Source organism: Girardinichthys multiradiatus, chromosome 14 (genome assembly GCF_021462225.1).
Source record: "Girardinichthys multiradiatus isolate DD_20200921_A chromosome 14, DD_fGirMul_XY1, whole genome shotgun sequence".
NCBI lineage: Eukaryota > Metazoa > Chordata > Actinopteri > Cyprinodontiformes > Goodeidae > Girardinichthys > Girardinichthys multiradiatus.
In genome coordinates, this window is record NC_061807.1 from 33,094,705 (window position 1) to 33,114,200 (window position 19,496).

The 19,496-nt window shown below is 37.6% G+C and overlaps 2 protein-coding genes and 1 long non-coding RNA gene across 7 annotated transcripts in view; 1 reads left to right on the top strand and 2 right to left on the bottom strand.

Annotated features, from left to right (window-relative positions):
• The window catches only part of LOC124880423 (low affinity immunoglobulin gamma Fc region receptor II-a-like), a 38,406-nt gene extending 34,199 nt beyond the window's left edge, over positions 1–4,207 (top strand). For 2 of the 4 annotated variants that reach the window (XM_047385529.1, XM_047385526.1), the window contains exons 2-6: positions 904–1,167; positions 2,286–2,531; positions 2,698–2,811; positions 3,627–3,695; positions 4,070–4,207. In XM_047385529.1, coding sequence (XP_047241485.1) covers positions 1,002–1,167; positions 2,286–2,531; positions 2,698–2,811; positions 3,627–3,695; positions 4,070–4,122 — 648 coding nt within the window. In that variant the 5' untranslated portion in view covers positions 904–1,001 and the 3' untranslated portion in view covers positions 4,123–4,207. The remainder of the gene's footprint in view (positions 1–903; positions 1,168–2,285; positions 2,532–2,697; positions 2,812–3,626; positions 3,696–4,069) is intronic. The other 2 variants (XM_047385528.1, XM_047385527.1) reach the window with 2 other exon arrangements.
• Positions 4,208–5,204: 997 nt separating this feature from the next.
• LOC124880430 lies at positions 5,205–6,103 on the bottom strand. Of its 2 annotated transcripts, none has more exons than XR_007041333.1 (3): positions 6,041–6,103; positions 5,449–5,569; positions 5,205–5,346 (listed from the first exon to the last, which is right to left on the bottom strand). It is a non-coding gene; the product is annotated as an uncharacterized LOC124880430 (long non-coding RNA). The 2 variants fall into 2 exon arrangements; XR_007041334.1 differs by having other exon boundaries at positions 5,449–5,566; positions 6,041–6,099.
• Positions 6,104–9,147: 3,044 nt separating this feature from the next.
• On the bottom strand, positions 9,148–19,075 carry LOC124880414 (butyrophilin subfamily 3 member A2-like). Its single transcript, XM_047385513.1, has 6 exons — positions 18,879–19,075; positions 18,090–18,428; positions 14,100–14,316; positions 13,887–13,951; positions 12,618–12,731; positions 9,148–10,893 (listed from the first exon to the last, which is right to left on the bottom strand). The coding sequence occupies exons 1-6, from the start codon at positions 19,012–19,014 to the stop codon at positions 10,259–10,261; spliced, it is 1,506 nt and encodes a 501-aa protein (XP_047241469.1). The 5' UTR covers positions 19,015–19,075; the 3' UTR covers positions 9,148–10,258.
• Positions 19,076–19,496: the final 421 nt, after the last annotated feature.

Here is a 19,496-nt window from a genome sequence, read left to right on the forward strand (position 1 = left end):
AACAGTCCAGTGCTGCTTCTCTGTAGCCCAGGTCTGGGGAATGCAGCACCTGTAGCCCATTTCCTGCACACGCCTGTGCACGGTGGCTCTGGATGTTTCTACTCCAGACTCAGTCCACTGCTTCCGCAGGTCCCCCAAGGTCTGGAATCGGCCCTTCTCCACAATCTTCCTCAGGGTCCGGTCACCTCTTCTCGTTGTGCAGCGTTTTCTGCCACACTTTTTCCTTCCCACAGACTTCCCACTGAGGTGCCTTGATACAGCACTCTGGGAACAGCCTATTTGTTCAGAAATTTCTTTCTGTGTCTTACCCTCTTGCTTGAGGGTGTCAATAGTGGCCTTCTGGACAGCAGTCAGGTCTGCAGTCTTACCCATGATTGGGGTTTTGAGTGATGAACCAGGCTGGGAGTTTTAAAGGCCTCAGGAATCTTTTGCAGGTGTTTAGAGTTAACTCGTTGATTCAGATGATTAGGTTCATAGCTCGTTTAGAGACCCTTTTAATAATATGCTAATTTTGTGAGATAGGAATTTTGGGTTTTCATGAGCTGTATGCTAAAATCATCTGTATTAAGACAATAAAAGACTTGAAATATTTCAGTTAGTGTGCAATGAATCTAAAATATATGAATGTTAAATTTTCATCATGACATTATGGAAAATAATTAACTTTATCACAATATGCTAATCTTTTGAGAAGGACCTGTATATACCAAAGAAAAAAACTCCTCAATCACAGCAGAGTGTACCGGAGTCAAATTCCTTGTTTGTCTGTACAAACTTGGCAATAAAGCTGATTCTGATTCAATGAGTATAACAAGCCCTGCAGAACCTAGGACGTGGTAACTGAACAGAAGCAACTAAAAACATGGCAAAACTCAGAGACAATTTACTCTCTTTCTCTTTCAGCTGTTGTGAGAATCCTTTCCAACAAGTCACAGTTCTTTCTGCACGATTCAGTTAAGCTGAGCTGTGTGGACAATAAAAACTCTTCTGACTGGAGAATAATGAGAAACACGACGAACATCAAAAACAACGAGTGTTCATCAACCTGGGGAAAGAGAAATGGGTCAAACTGCCTAATCGATGCTGTTTACCTGTTTGACAGTGGACAGTACTGGTGTGAGTCCGGAACCGGAGCATGCAGCGAGGTTATAAATGTTACTGTAACAGGTGGGTGCAGCCAAACTACCACTGGGTATTTTTCTACCAATGAGCGGTTACTGTTTTTGCTCCAGTCACTTGATGGGTGGTTACTCTAGTGGCTGCACCGTCCCATCAAATACATCATTTTCTTTGACTTTGTGGCATGTACAGAAAAACACATTTTGTTAACACCAGCCTAATGGTTAATGTTTTTAACTGTTTATACAAAAAATTCATTGATTTGATACATGAGCTCATGCTTAACATACAAGGCTCAGATTCAATGAAAAAATGGAAGGAATTATTATCTTATTTTCAAGATTTAAGTGTAATGTTTCATTTAAAAAGCAATCCAAAGGAAATGTTTTGTTGTTTTAAGATATTCTCCATCTTGGTTTTTAAGACTGTAATGATCATATTTTACAGTACGCAATGTGACTCTTTGGCTGAATAAAAGGACAGGTCAATTATCCAGCTTTTATATGATTTTCTAAAAAACGACTGAAAAGACCAAACATTACTTCAAAAATTTTAAAATGTAAATATTGTTTTCTGGTTTTGAGTGATCTTTAGAGGTTTTAATGTACATTGAAGGATATATATTATCCCAGAACCTCAGCTTTTAAAATCAGACAGCTGTCTTATTTTTTTAACCTGCTTACATTATTGAATATTTTTTAATGGTCTTTAGATTAAATAAGTTATCTTGATGTACAGTACAATTACTATGAAATGTTCCTAACATTTCTGTTACCATTGACGTCTAAATGAGTATGGATTATGTGATTATTTGAATTAGCTGTATGAATGTATGTATATGCCCATGTCTCTATAACTTAAAACAGAAAAAAAAACGATTTTATTTTTAGAAAAATGTTAGCTATAACATGTTTTATTGGACTTTGGAGTGGTAAGAAAGGGACTTGCTGCTATTTCTACTGTTGCCTAGGCAGGGTGTGTAAATTGTGTGCGTAATTGACAACAATAAAATAAAAACACAGTAGAAACAAAACCACTGCTGTAGAGATGGATTTGTTGGGAAACATTGTTTAATCCAGAAATCGGTTAATCAGAGTGTCTTGCTGTGAGGGAGCCCTGATCAGCTGAAATTGTAAAGGGTTATATATTATTTTTCTGTTACTCAGATGGCCCTGTGATCCTAGAGAATCCTGCCCTTCCTGTAGCAGAGGGGGAAGCTGTGATTCTGCGCTGCATCCATAACAAGGCCTCCTCCTTCAATCTCACTCAGTTTTATAAAGATGGCCTCCTGATTGGGAGCAGCTCGACTGGAACCGTCACCATCCGTGATGTTTCTAGGTCTGATGAAGGCCTCTATAAGTGTAACATTACAGGAGCCGGTGAATCCCCAGAGAGCTGGCTGTCAGTCAGAGGTGAGATGAAACCCACACAAACATTGATGAAGACGGGGATGAATACCAGTAAATCGAAGAGATTGACATGTCTGCTGTGTGCATTTGTGGGTGTCATCCACCCATTCTGTGCTATTTGTAGCATCCAAATCAATCTGTTTTCCCCCTCTGCTTTATGTGTTTGAAGGTAGCAAGCCTGACTCTTTTCACTTTCATCCCACACACTTGTTACTTCCTGTTGTTGCCGTCTGTCTCTTGTTTGCCTCTGCGATGCTGCTATATCTCTGGAGGAATCTAAAAGGTCAGCTCCATTTCCTGTAAATTGATGCCACGGCAATGTTGTTTTTCATTTCTTATGCTTTCATCATGTAAAGAATTGTCTTGTTACTGAAATATGCTACAAATAAACTTGCCTTAATTCAAGTGGCTTTCTATGTAAATTACACTTAACAAAAATGAACGAGAGATAAGGAAAATATTTTTTTTGAATGTTTGCCGGCATGGACAGTAAACTATATTGCCTGCATAACACTAAGACAAAATGCTGTTAAGTAATTTAACTCAACGGTGTTCATTCTTTAAAGAAACAAAAATGCAACATTATGTGTAGATCAATTATGTCATACAAAATAAATTCATATTTATGTATTAAAAGCAATGTTTTTTTTTGGATGATGTTGATGATGAAGCATATACTAACAGCATTTCAGACAAACCACACCATATTCTTTAGAAGAAGGCGGAAAATGTCTTAGACTTCCTGTTGTCATGATTGTGAAACTTCTAAACCTCACTGTTATTAAGAAACTGCATGGGAGTGGAACAAAGCACCAACTGTGAAGGGGATCAAACAAACAAGAAACTCTGCCGGGCAATGCCATCCTTTCCTAATAATAATGAAATGTTTTAAAATCTAAAGAATACCAAAAAAGTCAAAATAAAACACATGACAATAATTGATTTCTTTGGCTTTTCACAGAGCTTTATAAAGCAAATACACAAGTGTGAAATAAATAGACTGCTCAAAAAGAGTGTACTTGTAAAGCCACCAACCATGAATCAAATTTCTGTATTGTACACCAGCTTCTGTTTAATGTAGAAATGTTTGCTCTGTAGCTAAAGTGGACGATGACGTGTCCTACACTGATGTTACCTTCCCACAGAAACTGCCAAAGACAAATGCAGGTAAATGCACTGATTCAAAATAAACAGCGAGTTATTTTTTTCCTTTTTGTTTGGTTGAGGGAACAATACATTACAAGTCTTTGTTTCATTTATATTTCAGTGTGTTTTAGAGAAAACAAAAAAACAAAATAAGTAAAGAGCTCTCAAAAAGTCGTGTGTTATGTGCAGCTGGAAAGACTACAAATTAAAGATGAATCAAACTGTGAAATAAGTGTGTTGTTGTATTCACATTTAAAAGAAATGACATTTTAACAGTATTCAATGATGTATCTGTTAGCTTAGGCAGTAGATTAAACTTTAACTGTAAGTTTCATCCAAACTTGTCTTTCAATTCATAAACTGAAGAATAACTGGAATGAATCTGTCATTTGCAGAGATACCTTCTGAACCAACACTATACTCAACAATCAAACCAGGAGCCTGCTGAAGGGATCCCACCTGCAATGATCACATTTAAACGTCTTGTTAGATTTTTACATATGTTGTCTGATTACTTTGATGTATTTTTCAAGAATTCTTGCTAATCCCATTTATGTAAGCATGTTCGAAAGTCCTTTACACATACAGTACCAATATCTAATTATTGTTTTTGTTTCAAAATCTGGAAAAGACAATATTTTGGCTTTTAAATATCACAAGACATGATGCCATGAGATCTCGCATTGGTTTCAATCTGCCAAACTGGATATCACATTGACATATGAAATTTAAATCACCCTGTGAACTACGTTTTGAGTCAACTTTTGCTCTGCTGCAAACCATTGCATTTTTTTTTTATTATTAAAACAATGCACTTTATGTAACTGAATTCTTTACCAAAATCATGTGGATTCCCTATATCATGTTAGTGTATTTAGAAGTAGGGTTATTATAAACATTATTGTTTCCTTTTGTGTTTAACGATGGATTTTTCTGGCAGAGCAAAAAAAAAAAAAAGCATTTTTTTAATATGCCAATAAGCCTTTGGCTGCGCCCTAGCTCTGGTATGAAGTTTGTTACTAAAATGTGACTGGTTTTATTTGTGCATGAGCTCATAGATGCAGATTATGCAACAAACAAACTAAAATTGACTGATAAACAAAAAAACAACTTGAAGTCACACGAGTCCATCAGACAACCGAAAGTCACATCCAGACAAGGTATAAGAAGAGAAAGGTATAAGACCCACAAATCACTAAGATTGTAAAAAAAAAAATACCACACTAAAATAAATTGCAATTGTTAACCAAATAACAGAGGGCTTTATCAATTTGTACCCCAAAATAAACAGCCCATAAGAATAACTTCCTGTGGCGCCACTTTAAATGACCATATTTTTACATTTTCAGTATTACAGTAGGCAGGCTAATGACAGCAGTGATTATTTGCTAGTGTTTCACAATTTAAGATGTTTATACATTCAAACATGGTGTCATATTGGATAAGGCCGACTTGATCCACATGCAGAAAACACGGAAGACAGAGAAGCGTTTCAGGAACCGCCGGAGCTTCAGATTGTCTTGGCAGGACGGAGGAGGGTGGACAGGGTTCGCTTGGAAGCTGCGGAGGAACCACCAGGGCCAGCGGCTGCAAGGAAGAAACGATCAGGATCCAAGTTATTGTCAGATGAGTTCTTCAGAGGTTCTTTTACTTGGAGCGGGACTTGGGCAACCTGAGACAAATACAAACTATTAATCAAGGTTATCAAAATTCTTCAAAGATACAAAGTTTCTTCAAGGTTCTTTCAAACTAGGAAATGGCCAGGTAATAGTACCACAAAGAGGCAAAACACTCAGGCGTCAAAGTGCTGGCTTGCCACCCTCTTGTAGTCCTCCAGCTGATGACAAGATGCGACACACCTGTCCACCCTGATCCTTCAGCTCCAGCGGTCCCTACTGGTGGAAAAGGGTTAGTAGCAGGCAGATTATGGGGTAAGAATGCTGTCAAAAACAATGTGTATGTAAAGAAGGAAATGTGTGCATATTAGTCAATAGTTGTGCATAAGTAAAATCATATTTTCTCTATAAGAATACAAAATAAAATGTTACAGCTTCAAGAAATTACAAACACAAAGTTCAAGTTTACAGTTGTGGTTTATTCTTTATGAATACAATATGCTATAACAGTTTGTGAATACGATTTATTTTCTTTGAGAATACGAATTTACATCAGCAACTTGGTGTCACGTGATTTCAGGCTCAGAATATAGTGGGTGGAGTTAAACAATGATGTACAGTAGGTGGCAGTATGCACCTCTGAATTTGTTGCGAACCGCCAGCAGAAGAAGAAGAAGCACTAGCGCCAAATAAACGGACCAAGAGCATATATTAACGACATTAAGACATATATAAACTTTTTAACATTACCTGGCTTTGTACCGTAGTTTATTGGTCCGTTTATTTGGCGCTAGTGCTGCTGCTTCTTCTTCTTCTGCTGGCGGTTCGCAACAAATTCAGAGGTGCATACTGCCACCTACTGTACATCATTGTTTAACTCCACCCACTATATTCTGAGCCTGAAATCACGTGACACCAAGTTGCTGATGTAAATTCGTATTCTCAAAGAAAATAAATCGTATTCACAAACTGTTATAGCATATTGTATTCATAAAGAATAAACCACAACTGTAAACTTGAACTTTGTGTTTGTAATTTCTTGAAGCTGTAACATTTTATTTTGTATTCTTATAGAGAAAATATACAATACCTCTTTTGGATTTTACTTATGCACAACTATTGACTAATATGCACACATTTCTGTCTTTACATACACATTGTTTTTGACAGCGTTCTTACCCCATAGCAGATGATAACCAGGATCTGACACATGGTAACAAAAAAGCTGAATGCAGACGAATAAAAAACAGAGGAATCAATAAATACATGTATTTCTAACTTAGGTACACAAATAATTTAGCTAATATAGTTAGAATTTGCCCATCACTGAACTTTTGCATATGTAATATATTATGCTTGATTAAAATGTAAGAAATTTCAATGGCTAGTAACAGGTAACAAAAATCTTTCCTTTTTCTTCTTTTTCTTTTTGAATAAATAACCTGATAACATCTGCCCTCTAGTGATTGAACTCGGCACAACTGCTGAGAGAAAAGCTTTCTTTGACTAAAAATAGTGAAGACTGTAAGGAAACACTTCAACACCTTATGTTCATTAGGTTTGAAAGTGCCAGTGTAATTTATCAGATGTTATTTTCAACACTATACATCTAAATGTTGTTTATTATTTACATTGGTATTATAAATGTCTATTTCTCCACTCTGCAAACACATGTGGTGCAGAAACCTAAACTTTGAGTCTAAGGCAGTAAGCAAACGTTCTCCATCATTGTTTACTCATTAGCTGTATCTATAATGTTTTAGATGATGCAAATGTTTTGCTTTAACAGCCATACTTACTAGAAGCTTACAGTGGTCTCATCCCTCATAGCTCCAGAGCTAATTTTTCACTGCAGCTTGCATGCAAAAGCAAATACACACCATGAGAGAATGGTCTGACTGTCGCTTTCCATTAATTTATATAATTAGAACTCTTCCTTAATGAGTGAAACCTCAGTTCTGTGTTTCCAGGAATGAAAATGTCTTCCACTGAACTGCAGTGAGTCTGGATTCATTTGTTGGTGTAGCCTACCTTACTCTTCATAACAGCTGGACACAGCTTCCTCTCTCTACCTCTTCTGGCTGGGGACTTAAACATATATTACACATACAGTACATACACCCTATAATGTACTGAATACATGGAAGAATCATAATGACTAGTTGGATAAACAGGGTTCTGAAAGTACAAGAATGACAAGTAGGATGAAAAGGTTTCCAAAATGATGGAGAATAATTAATTAGAGACTTTTTAGAATCATCCCGTTTACCATTCTCCTTCCTTTTAGAACCATTTTCATCCTACTTGTCCTTTCTAATTCCTTTTGAGAACCGGTTTCATCCTGTTTATCATTTTCCTTTCTTTTTGTTGCTTTAAAAAAATGCTCACCTTTTGAATTACCTACTTTCACCAGTTCACTTTTATCTTAACCTGAATTTATGTTTTTCATGTTTGTGACAAACTCCAAATTAATCAAGATTTTGTGGTTTTTGACCCAATTAATGTGTTAAAGTGCTAAAAGGTGCTGCATACAAAAAGAAGAAACATAACAAGAATTGTTACATGAGGAAATCAGACAGTAAGTGACCTTACACGGCTCACATAAGTGGAACAATGGATTCTTTGTTTCACATCCTTCTTTTTTTAATATTAAAAGTGAGTACAGTATATAAACATTTTTTGCATAATTATAAATCTGAAGCAAAAGCAGTTTCACACATTGTTCTTAACTTTTTCACTCCATATGTCCTCTCCAAATCAAGCCTAAACAAAAATGTTAAAAGGTTAGCTAAGATGATCAAGCCTATCAAATATTTATTTATATTTAGTCCTCAGTGGAACTTATTCGGACGGCTTTTAGCCTTTCACCTTTCAACAACATTTAGGCCTTGCTTAGATGGAATATGAAGTCAATTTTTCAAAGAGTACTTGATAGTTTTGTTTAACTTTCGTAATTCTCAAAGGGTCATTTTATAAGAAAAAGATCAAGACTGAGGCACATTTGTACCAATACAATTGTATGTTTTTCACCTTTATTACATCTATAATGCAATTGGATCCTCCAAAACCTCTTCTCTTCACGCTAATAATCTGATTCCATAAAAAGGGGCAAAAAATATCTGAACACATTTGCAATTTACAAAAAACCAAGAGATGGACAGAGATCTGTCGAACACAGAATGAAATGTGAGATTATAAAGTCTAAAGTCAATACCGTTTACAGAACAAGCTGTTTAAATAATATTCGGATTTATTTCAAAGCCTGAACATTCTAATAAGTTTTCCAAAACCACTGCTGGCACAAGCACAAAATGATCCAATTTGAGGAGTTGTTCACCAGTCTGGACCTCAGTAATGTGCTGTTTCTCAGCTATTTTCACAGAGTTGAGGCAAAAAAAAAATCTATTTTCCAATAATAACTCTTTAAAAGTCACAAAAAATTAACTGTGTCATCGCAGGCCAAAACGTCCATAATCCCAAAAACAAAAAAATTGTCAAATGAATATTTACATATGTAATATTTTGAATAAAACTAATAAATACATGTAATAAACAAAAAATATAGTAATATTTATAAATGTCTCAGTAGTTAATTAAGTATGCAAATGCCTGTTAAATGTGCTAATCAAATCAAACAGACCATAACATGTGATTGGTTACCAATCACAGTTGCTTAAAAGCAGACCAATGAAATCATTATATAAGTTTTTAGTTAATACTGAGTTAAAAGTTTAATTAGGGTTTGTCAAATTTATTAATGAATGAATGACTTATTTCATTATATTTTAATAAATATAGATACATGTATTTATTTAATGTGCATATTCCAGTTTCATTTAAATGATCACAACTGTAAATCATTTTTGACACATTTATTTATTTTATTGTCATTTTGGGCACTCAATAGAGTATAATGGTGCACTTAGACAAAAATCCAAAACGTTGAGCTCCTTGTAGACAGTGGGGTGCATCTATTGTTTTTCATGAAAGAGAAACGGTAAATATATACACTGAGAAAGAAAAGAAAGTAGTGAATAATAGTTAATACAAAGTATTACATTCATATAAATGTGTTTTAATTTGTTTGCTGCGTCAAACATTTCATTTTAGTGAACTTTTTCCATAAAACATTTACAATAAAAGATTTCAGAAAAACATATATGAAAATTGTTAAAAACCAGAATACTGAAACAATAAAGGGACCACAGAGATGTAACATTTAGACTCACCCATACTCTGAAACTCCCAGCACCAGCAGTATAAAAAAACTTCTTAAGTATACATTTCACAGGAAAAATATTTCCACAAAATCATAGTAGGTTATGAGATTTAGCACATTTTTTAAAAGCTGTTACTGCCACAGCAGAATAACGTTGGCACCACTTATTTACCACTACTGCAAGAAAATACTATTTGCTACTAAAACATTTCTGTACCAAAACTGGTTGTAGTTTGACAAAAACAGAGATGTTTTCCTACTTCAAGATGCCAGGAATTAGTTGTTGAGAACAACTGTAGACCACAAGCAAGAGAAAGGATTCCTGAGGAGGACACAGCTGTGGCTTTAGACTGAATAAAAGTTCTCCCTTGTTCTGATCACAGCTTAACGAGACACTGCGTTTTCAGATTTTCTTTTGAAGCAGTTCACAGTGTTACCAAGCTTGGCTCTTAAAGTTGTGCTAACAGCTATTCAGAGTGGGGCCGAGTACAAACCAGATTTATGTCGTATTATTCGTTATCGTCATTCAGAGTGAAGAAATCCAGTGAGTGATCTACTGCAGGTGAAGATACTGACTGCCTAAATTCTCACCAGACAACCCCACTTTTGAAATTGTCTGCCACATTTTTACATGGTGACCTGTTATGTATCCAATAACCATATGTTGTCGTGCTAAATCTGTGCCAAGCATTCTGTTATCGCAAACATTAAGTCATTTCTCAGAAATCTGTTTGCCTAAGTATTCCATTCTAATGTTTTTGGTTGATCTTCTCAGAGATCAGATACTCTGACTCTTCTTGCAGCTCTGCCAGTACACTGAAGGGGTTGTTAGACATGGTATGCCTCCGTGGAGACTTGACATTACCGGGACGATGACCAGAAAAACTTGAAGAGCGGAGAATATTCTTTTCCTTCGAAGTGGAAGCTGAAGAAGAACTGGAGGAGGCAACACCGTTGTTTGTAAAAGGAGCAGGGGTGCTTTTGTCCTTTTTCAGAGGAACAGGGGTCAGATGTTGTTTGGAAACAGCCGATTTCGAGCCTTTCGTCTTGGATAACTTGTCAGATTTTGGATTGTGGCTGGTCCCTGTGGCTGCTGGTGGTGTGCTACTGTAATCAAGGGGTTGGTTAACTTGTTGAGAGCCATTAAGTGAGGATCTGGGGTCAATAGTAGGTTGGTCCTGCTGTTGAGTACTACTGTATTTGGATTTATGTTCCTCTATTTCTGCCTTTAGCTTGGAGATCATCTCATCTTTTTCAGAAATGTGTAACCCCAGCATGTTGTTTTCTTGTTGTAGCTCAGTGTACCTGACATGTCCTGGCTGATTCCAGTGTACTGTACTGGGATTGACCTCCTGTTTTGGTCGAGGTGATTCCTTACATTGAACTGTAAATAGAAGAAAAAAGGGAAAATCGGTAATACATTCAAGTTACTTATTCAGGGCGACAGTGGCTCAGGTGCTAAGACTTAATCCTGTAACCAGCGGGTTGCCGGTTCAAACCCCTGTTCCATCTGTCTCAGTCACTGGGTCCCTAAGCTAGACTCTTTGCCCCAGAATGCTCCATGGGTGCCGTACAATGGCAGAGAAGGTTTCTGTGCCTCCATCTGCAGTTTCAGCTCAGACGCGAAAGGAGAAACACCTGGCAAAGCACTCTGTGCATGTGTTTAAAAGTGATGTCAGTAGGCTACTCTAAGACTTAGATCCTAGGAGTAGGGAGAACATCCAAACTCCATGCAGAAAGGCCCTGGTCAGGAATCGAACTCAGAACCTTCTTGCTCTAAGGCAGCTGTGCTAATGACTCTGCCACTGTGGAGAATTGCAAGATACACTATATTGCCAAAAAATATGGTGTCATACCACCATTTACACCATTCTGGTGTTCCAATCATTTCCATGGCTGCAGGTGTCTAAAGTTTGTAGTGGAGAAACTTTACTGACCTGCACAGAGTCGTGACCTCAACCTTCTTGAACACCTTTGGGATGAATTAGAGCGGAGGCTGCAGTTCTGTGTTTTCTCATCTAAATATGAACACACTCCTAAACCTGTTGCTGGCAATGGTGGTCCATCAACAAATTGGATCTTATAGATTAAGAATAAGATGTCATCAAAGTTCATGTACATGTAAAAGTAGACAGACAAATACTTTTGGCGATATAGTGTATCTTATGTCATACTCCTCACTGAACATGTTAGTTAGATAAACCTGGTCTTCATCTAGGCTTTCTTGTCACAGTTCTATTAGTTTTTCACTGTTTAATTATGTCTCTGACTGAAGGTATAGACAAGTTTACGTGTGAAGCTAATTCCTCTGAGTGGCATGTTCTTGTCTTGCCTTTATCACTTTCAGGATGTGCCTCCACTATATGTATACTTTATATTATACATATACAGTAGTATACTCATTATATGTATACTTTATATTATACATATACAGTAGTATACTCATTATATGTATACTCCAGGGAATCAGAAAGTCGTGAATTACTAATAGACGTTTCAAGACAATCTGATAAACACAAAATAAAGTATGAATTACATAAACTCCTCAGTAACATTTCTTTTATAGGACTAATTAGGGGTATCACTAATAATAATATTACCTACAGTAGGATAAATCTGCTGAAAGTAAAGGTTGAATGTTTATGCATGTTTTCAATGTGAGATCATGTCGCTGCAATAAAAAGGCGATTTTATTTTCTAGAGCACAGGGGTCAAACTCCAGCCCTCAATGGCCAGTGTCCTGCAACTTTTAGACGTGTCCCTGCTTCAACAGACCTGAATCAAATAATTAGGTCATTACAGGACTCTAAGGAGCTTGACTGCAAACTGAGGAGGCAATTCAATCCTTAAATTCAGGTGTGATGGACCAGGGACACATCTAAAAGTTGCTGGTCACCAGTCCTCTAGGGCTGAAATTTGACAGCCCTTTTCTTGGAGCGGGATTTTTAGGTATGATAGCTCAGACACAGCAAAGATATATTCAATTATAAAAAAGACGTCATTGCATATTGAGAAATTGTGATAAATAAGCATTGTGATGACTAATTCAACATATAAATTGGAGTTGCTGCAGAACGTTTTACAAGTAAAAACAAGCTGCTGACTTACAAGAACATCCATATTTCTTCCATAAGAATACCGCGAGCCAACATAATGCAGGAGCAACCATGGTCACCAGGACGCTGGATATGATGCTGTATTTGCAGGATGCCATACAGTTATCTGAAATGATAACAGAACAAAACAATTAAGACCCCTGATAAAAAATATCTTCAAACAAGATTTCCTGCTTCAGCAAAAATTAGGAAGACAAAAAAATCCTCTCACTAAAAACTGATGAGTTTGCTAATGAATGCTTCTTTGTTACAATATAAAAGAGAAGCATGATGAGGTCTAAGTTAAGATCAGGAAAATAAATCTCAAACTAGAGCAGACAGAAAAAAAAAACAACAATCTTGATTCTTATTTATGCAAAATCTCTGCTTTAATTAAATTGTGACCCTCATGTCCATATTTTTACTGGCCTTTAGTTTATGAGAAATCTAGAATCCAACACAGGTTTTATGGTCTTATTTTTTAGTACATGTAGGACTCAAAACACATTGGTTGTTCCTGCACTAAATAAGTGTTGTTCAGTTGAGAATTAATGAGCGATAGATTTGTGGTTCTGAACTATGCTGTGAAGAAAAGTCTAAAACAATATGTTGTGTCAAGATGTCAAATTGAACCCAGGGTCCTTTGGGAGTCAATCTCACATGTTCAATAAAGAAAATACACCAAAATACACTGTGGGGTTTATAGGAAAAAGTCAATGCCAAGCAATTCACTTAAAACATGTTGCTGACAAATGTAGCTTTATCACAGATAATTACGCCAGTACCCCTTTCATGTGTGAGATCTGACCATACTAAAACTAACCATCTCTCCATCTTTATGGAAAGGTCAATCTGCTCAGGTGCTGATCAGACCCGGCATCAATTTATGCCCTCGGTGATGCTAGTGGACAGTTATAAATACGAAAAACAAGTTCAGTTTAGTTTTTTTTTTATAACTTTTTTATATTTTGAATTAGATCTGTCAGATTTTATGTTTTCAGATTCATAACTGTTTTTTTCATGTTCATATCCGATTCATCTTTGTTGCCAAAATTGTTTTCTCTGCCCACAAACAGCTTTATTATTATTACACATTTAATGCCACTTTTATGAGTTTTGAAGATGAATAGTCATCATTTTTATCTTTTTTTAATTAAAAGACACATTTTTGACCCATTTTTTTGGACGTTTTGTTGGGATGGAGGGCCTGAAAATGTGTCATTTTTCAAAAGGGGGCGCTATAGAGAAGGTTTGAGAACTACTGTTCTGTACATTAGTTTACCTGGAATGTACATTTCTTTATTTCTTCTCTGATTCAGCAGCGGCTGGTGAACACTGCACGTCACTCTGCGATGAGAATATACAAATGTCAGTTTTGCATTTATTCAAACAGTTTAAAAGAGAAACATCAAGATGTGAGTATTACTACAAAAAGCTGGTTTCTCATGTGAAATGCAACCCTTTGGGTTGGCGTGACTAAAGTTAGAAGCTGCACCTGTTAGTGGCAGCCTGCAGTGATCCTCTCCTTGTAACAGTAAAGTATCCGGCTGAATCCTGAGAAATTCGCGGCTCTTCGTCTTCCATCTCATTTCCTTCCTCATCATGAAGCGTTATCTCAGGCGCTGGGTACCAGCCCTCGGCTCTGCACTCCAGAGTCACTCCTCCATTGGCGCTATGAGGAACAAATGTGAGCTCTGGCTCAGACACAGCACCTGAAAAAAAAGATGTATTTAAGATCAGGAGACCAGAAAGAAAGTTATTCATTTACACCATATTTGATATTAGTTAGCATGCTATAATGTGTGAGCTTTGTGAGAGATCTAAATGACTGACAAGGGCCTTTTGCTTCCTACAGTAAATGCTGCGTTCGTTTAAAGAGCGAGGTGTGACTCCCGCGGTTAATTTTACAACTGTGCGTTGTCAAGTCATGATTGTTGTACTGGGACTTCCCCCTGAAGCTGAAACCTGGTATCCTAATAATAGTACTGATTCAGGAAAGATTAACTTACTCCTCTCCAACATCAGAGTTGAATACTTCCTCTTTTTATGATTAAATCTAAATGAGACGGCAAATATATTAGAAATAGCTCTGCGTTATATTAGGAAACAATAAAATGTTAATATTATTGCTAAATATTAGTAAGACTATTTGGGTCATAATTTCCCTGACTGATTTTCTTTCTCACTGTCACAATGTTTCCCCCACTCTCCTTGAACTTGAGCACCTTGATCACTATCATCAAAATCGTGTCTTGTTCAACAAGTCTAAGATATTTTTAGCATGCAGAACTCACATGCCTGATATTTGAAACATTATAGCCTGCTAAATATTGCATCCAAGCTGTCATTTGCTTGATTCTGGGGATGACAACTGCAACTGAATACATTGCTTAGCTCGAGTATAAGTATCTAAAGCTTTATATTTTAGGTAAACCTTTTATACTCACGATAGAAGTGCCTGAACTGGCTTCATTATGCAAGATAAACATATCTTTGCAAAAGTTTTATACCCATTGAACTTTTTCCACATTTTCTCATGTTACAACCACAAATATCTCTGTATTTTATTATGATTTATTGTAAAAGACGAACTCCAAGTAGAGCATAATTGTAAAGTTTAAAGCATTCTACTTATATAAATTCCTGCGGTTTCACCTGTTAGTGTTTAGGGGAGGTCTGCACCAGCTGTGTACATCTAGAGCATACATTTCTCCCTTTCCTGTTTCAACAACAGCTCAAGGTCAGTCAATCTGGATGAAGAACAATAACCTGATGTCTTGCTTCTGACTCCCTATTGGTTATAAGCCTGGACTTTGGGTTATTCAAACATATGAATAATGCTTTGATCTAAACTAGAACACCCCAAATGGCGGACCGGTGTCCAAATTCAGGTCTAAATGAAGTTGACCCTGACTGGTTGTAAGATTCTGACTGAATATTTCTTTTTTTAATATGTATTTTTTTTCTATTTACAATAATCATTTTTTTTACTTCTGCAGTTTTTCACAGGGATTACATCAAGAGCCTGTGGATTTCCTGCCTGTGCAGCGTGAGATTGGGGAGCAGCGATGCGGAAAATCACAAATATGCAAATAAAATACCACAGATACACTGTATCGCCAAAAGAATTTGTCTGTCTACTTTTACATGTACATGAACTTTGATGATGTCCTATTCTTAATCTAAAAGGTCTAATTTGTTGATGGACCCACTGTTGCCAGCAATAGCAACTTTGACTATTCTGTAAACATCTTCCTCAAGGTTTAGGAGTGTGTTCATAGTTAGATGACAAAACCAGATTTGCAGCCTCTGCTCTAATTCATCCTAACGGTGTTCAAGAAGGTTTAAAGGTAGAGGTCAGGACTCTGTGCAGGTTCAGTCAGGTTACTCCACACCAAACTTGAAACACTTGCAGCCATGAAAGTGATTGGAACACCAATTTCATTGATGTGGTGGTGTGACCCCATATTTTTGGCAATAAATTGTAAGTGAAGAAATTTAAAGAGAAGATCTGAGAGTAAATATAAGGGTTTACACTCAGAACTGTCAGCCTCGTACATGTTCTTTCTTCCTATGCTCTCACCGTATAATAAGTGTTCTTGTCCAGCTGGTAGGTCAGTCTCCACCCTAGTCTCAAATATTTTGCAGCCCCTAATGCCCCTTTTCCACTGGCTTGATTTGGCCTTACTAGACTCCACTCGGCTCGCTTGGCAAGCGTTTTCTGTACCGGTACCTACTTTTTTGCTCCCTGCTCCTGAGCAGGTACGACCGGGGCTGAGTCGGGACTACATATGATGTGAACAGACTGCTGTTCACTGATGGACCGTGGGAGGAGGAGAATTGAGAAGGTTTTCATTGAGACAGTGCAGAGAAAAGTTAATAAAACTCCAGAGCAACTACAATAATATCAAGGACCACAGTGGCTGGAGCAGGTCATACATGTAATTTTACCATTTACAGATCACAAACCATGCCTGAAGGCTGACAGAGAAGTAAAAGGACAAATCAGCTTTCTGAATTACAGCAGGCAGAGAGCTTTATTTAATAATATCCTAAATCAGCTGATCACACGTAAAATCAGCTGTTTAGAGGCACAAACATTTCCCCCAAAACACACAAAACAAAACCAACATAAAACCACTAGTTTGGTTCGGACATTTATTGACGGTCCTTAAGCGAACCAGCGTCTGTAGGAGGCAGAGACCAGCTGCCTGTAATCAGACTGTCTGCATCGGACCAAACGGGAGGACGAGTCACTGAATCGGCGGAGCACGAACATGCAATATCCAACCTAATACTAACTTCGAAGGTCAAAAGTCCGCGGTTTTAAGTCCTTGTCCTCGTTATTGCCATGGATAAGACAAAAACTTCTTCATAAAGCCCAAAATTGTAACTTTATACAAACTTTAGAGCTTCACCATCCAGACAGCAGCGTATCTCCGCTCTGCTTCTCCTGCCACACCCCCTCACCTCAGAACCCCTGAGCCTTATTTTAAGTTCTGGCTGGGCTGTGGTCCAGATAATTATCCTAGTGGATCATTTTAGACATAAAAAGATAAACAAGACATTCTTGCATATGCATTAATACAAACGTTATTAGTATTTAGTTTATTTATGTATTTATTTTCTATTTATTTCTTATCATTTCATGCAGATTATTTTAATGTGACAATGTAACACAGTAACGTTAATAGCAGCACAGCGCTCTTCACTCATGGCTGGAGGCGGGGCTTCAGCCACCAGCTTCAGGTGTTGGCAGGTCAGTGGAGCAGAGCCACGTCGGCTACAACGAGCCAGTGGAAAAGACGCATAACAGGTTTTGTTCCAGGTTTGCCCTGTACTCCGTCCATTTTCCCCATCAACTCTGACCAACTGCCCCACAGCATGATGCTGCCGCCGCCGTGTTTCACAGTGGGGATGAATGTGCGCCAGAAAAGTTGACTTATTCTCATCTCACAAGTGCATCTCCTTCCACATGTTTACTGTGTCATCTACATGGGTTCTGGCATTGTTTAAAGCTAAACTTCTCATAACCAGGTCTGTTAAATGCACAACTAACATTCTCCCACCTGAGCTATGAATCTCTGCAGGGCCTCTTGGGTGCCTCTCTAATTTCTCTTCTCAATACTGCTTAGGTGGACAGCCATGTGTTGGTAAGTTTGAAGTTGCACACGTGCCATTTGAAGATGATAGACTGAACAGATGTTAAGAGTTGAAAATATCTGTTTAAACTGCTTTATATAAGAGAAAACATGTACAATGAATTTGCACTAAATAAATAAACCAGATTGCATAAAAAAGCTTCTTCCTGACTCCTCCGGTGTGTTTCACTTTTCCTTGCACCTTACAGTAACGCAATACTTTATGGTGATGTAAAAGTAAAAAATAAGTAGGCTGTAGCTTGAATAGGCAGACCAAGATTAGCTGTGAAACATGGCAGGATATAAAGAACCACCCAGCAGCCACAGAGTTTGCCAGCACCTACCCACCAAGAGGTCCAGCGTTGCTTCAACCTGCAGCTGCTTCCCCACCCTGGTCCTGCACTGGTACCGGCCCTCATCAGACCGCTGCAGCTTGAAAATGGTCTGAGAGATGTTGCCATCCTCCCCTCCATTCACTGTGAGCCTGGTCCGGTTGAGGAAGGCAGGATTCTTCTCCTCCACAGTCTCGGAGCCGTGGCGGTACAGGAGGGTGATGTTCGGAGTGATCCCCTCCTTGGACCACTCCACTGTGAGGAGCTCGCTTTTGCGGTTGGTTCGGCAGGGCAGGCTGATTGTTTGGTTCACATAAGCAACTATTCTCTTGGGTGCAACATCTCCTGAAACTGTTACAAAATGAGGAAACGAGCAAGTAAGTTAGGAAAGTGTTGCGCAACTTTCTATGACTTTCTTCAGTAGTTATTAATGCAGTTGGATTCGCATATTATTAAAGAAATCCCACATTTAGATTTATATATATCTTTTAAAGATAGTAAAATGAACATCGATAACTGCATGGCTATTCTGTAAGCGTAAATTAGGGTATAATTAGTAACAATGCAGATTTGTTTCTGGGCTTTGCGTGTAATTACACGTATTTAACAACTCGCTGAACTGGCCTTAATTTAGCAGCGATTACTGTAAAAAAAAAAGAGCGAAAGCAACAGTTCTGCGGCAACGTCTGACATAGAAAACAAACTCCGACTTTGCTTTATAATGAACTTCAACATATGTGACGAAAATAAAACGCAGTTTAGAAAACAGAACCTCGAACATAACTAACATGGAGGCCAGACCTGGAAAGCAGCACAAGACTGAGGCGACGAGACAGACGAAACCGACAGGAGATGTTCTGGTGTAGGTTCTGCTGGTCTGTGGGATGAAATTTACATCAACTGTAGTCTGTCTGTAAACACGGTGAAGTTTGGTCATTATTACTCGATCGAGCAGGAAAACCTAGAAGAAGCGGCTTCCTACAGTATGTCGCCCACAGTTTCGTTTTAAAATGGGGAGGGAAGTATGTGCACTTCCCGGTTGTAACAATAATATCAATGTTATTATTGTTACTATTATTATTACTGTTGTTATTATTATTATTATTGTGGGTTTTATATTTAAATCCGGCAAGTTCCTCTAAAAGATATTCTGAGCCAAGCTCGTATTTTGCCAAGTTTCCTTCAAATGAACTACTATAAGATCCTTTACAATCTCTAAAAAGTCACTAATTACATTCCTGTTGTGTTTTCGTGTAAATCCTGCTGAGTTGAGTCCTGAAGTCACACTGCAGCAGAGCATGACTGTAGAAAAATGTTCTTCAATGGTTTTAATAGATTGTAACCTACATCTCTTTCACAGCATTACTTCTCTTTTCCGTCCACCAGCAGCTCCGAGCAAATGCAAATACAACTTTTAGT

What these genes read in the sequence shown, in the direction of transcription:
- LOC124880414 (XM_047385513.1), bottom strand. Translation starts at nt 19,014, where the DNA reads ATGACCAAACTTCACCGTGTTTACAGACAGACTACAGTTGATGTAAAT. An exon ending in TAAAGAAATGTACATTCCAG is followed by an intron (nt 12,732 to 13,886) that starts GTAAACTAATGT and finishes TTATCATTTCAG; the next exon opens with ATAACTGTATGGCATCCTGC. An exon ending in GAAGAAATATGGATGTTCTT is followed by an intron (nt 10,894 to 12,617) that starts GTAAGTCAGCAG and finishes TTCTATTTACAG; the next exon opens with TTCAATGTAAGGAATCACCT.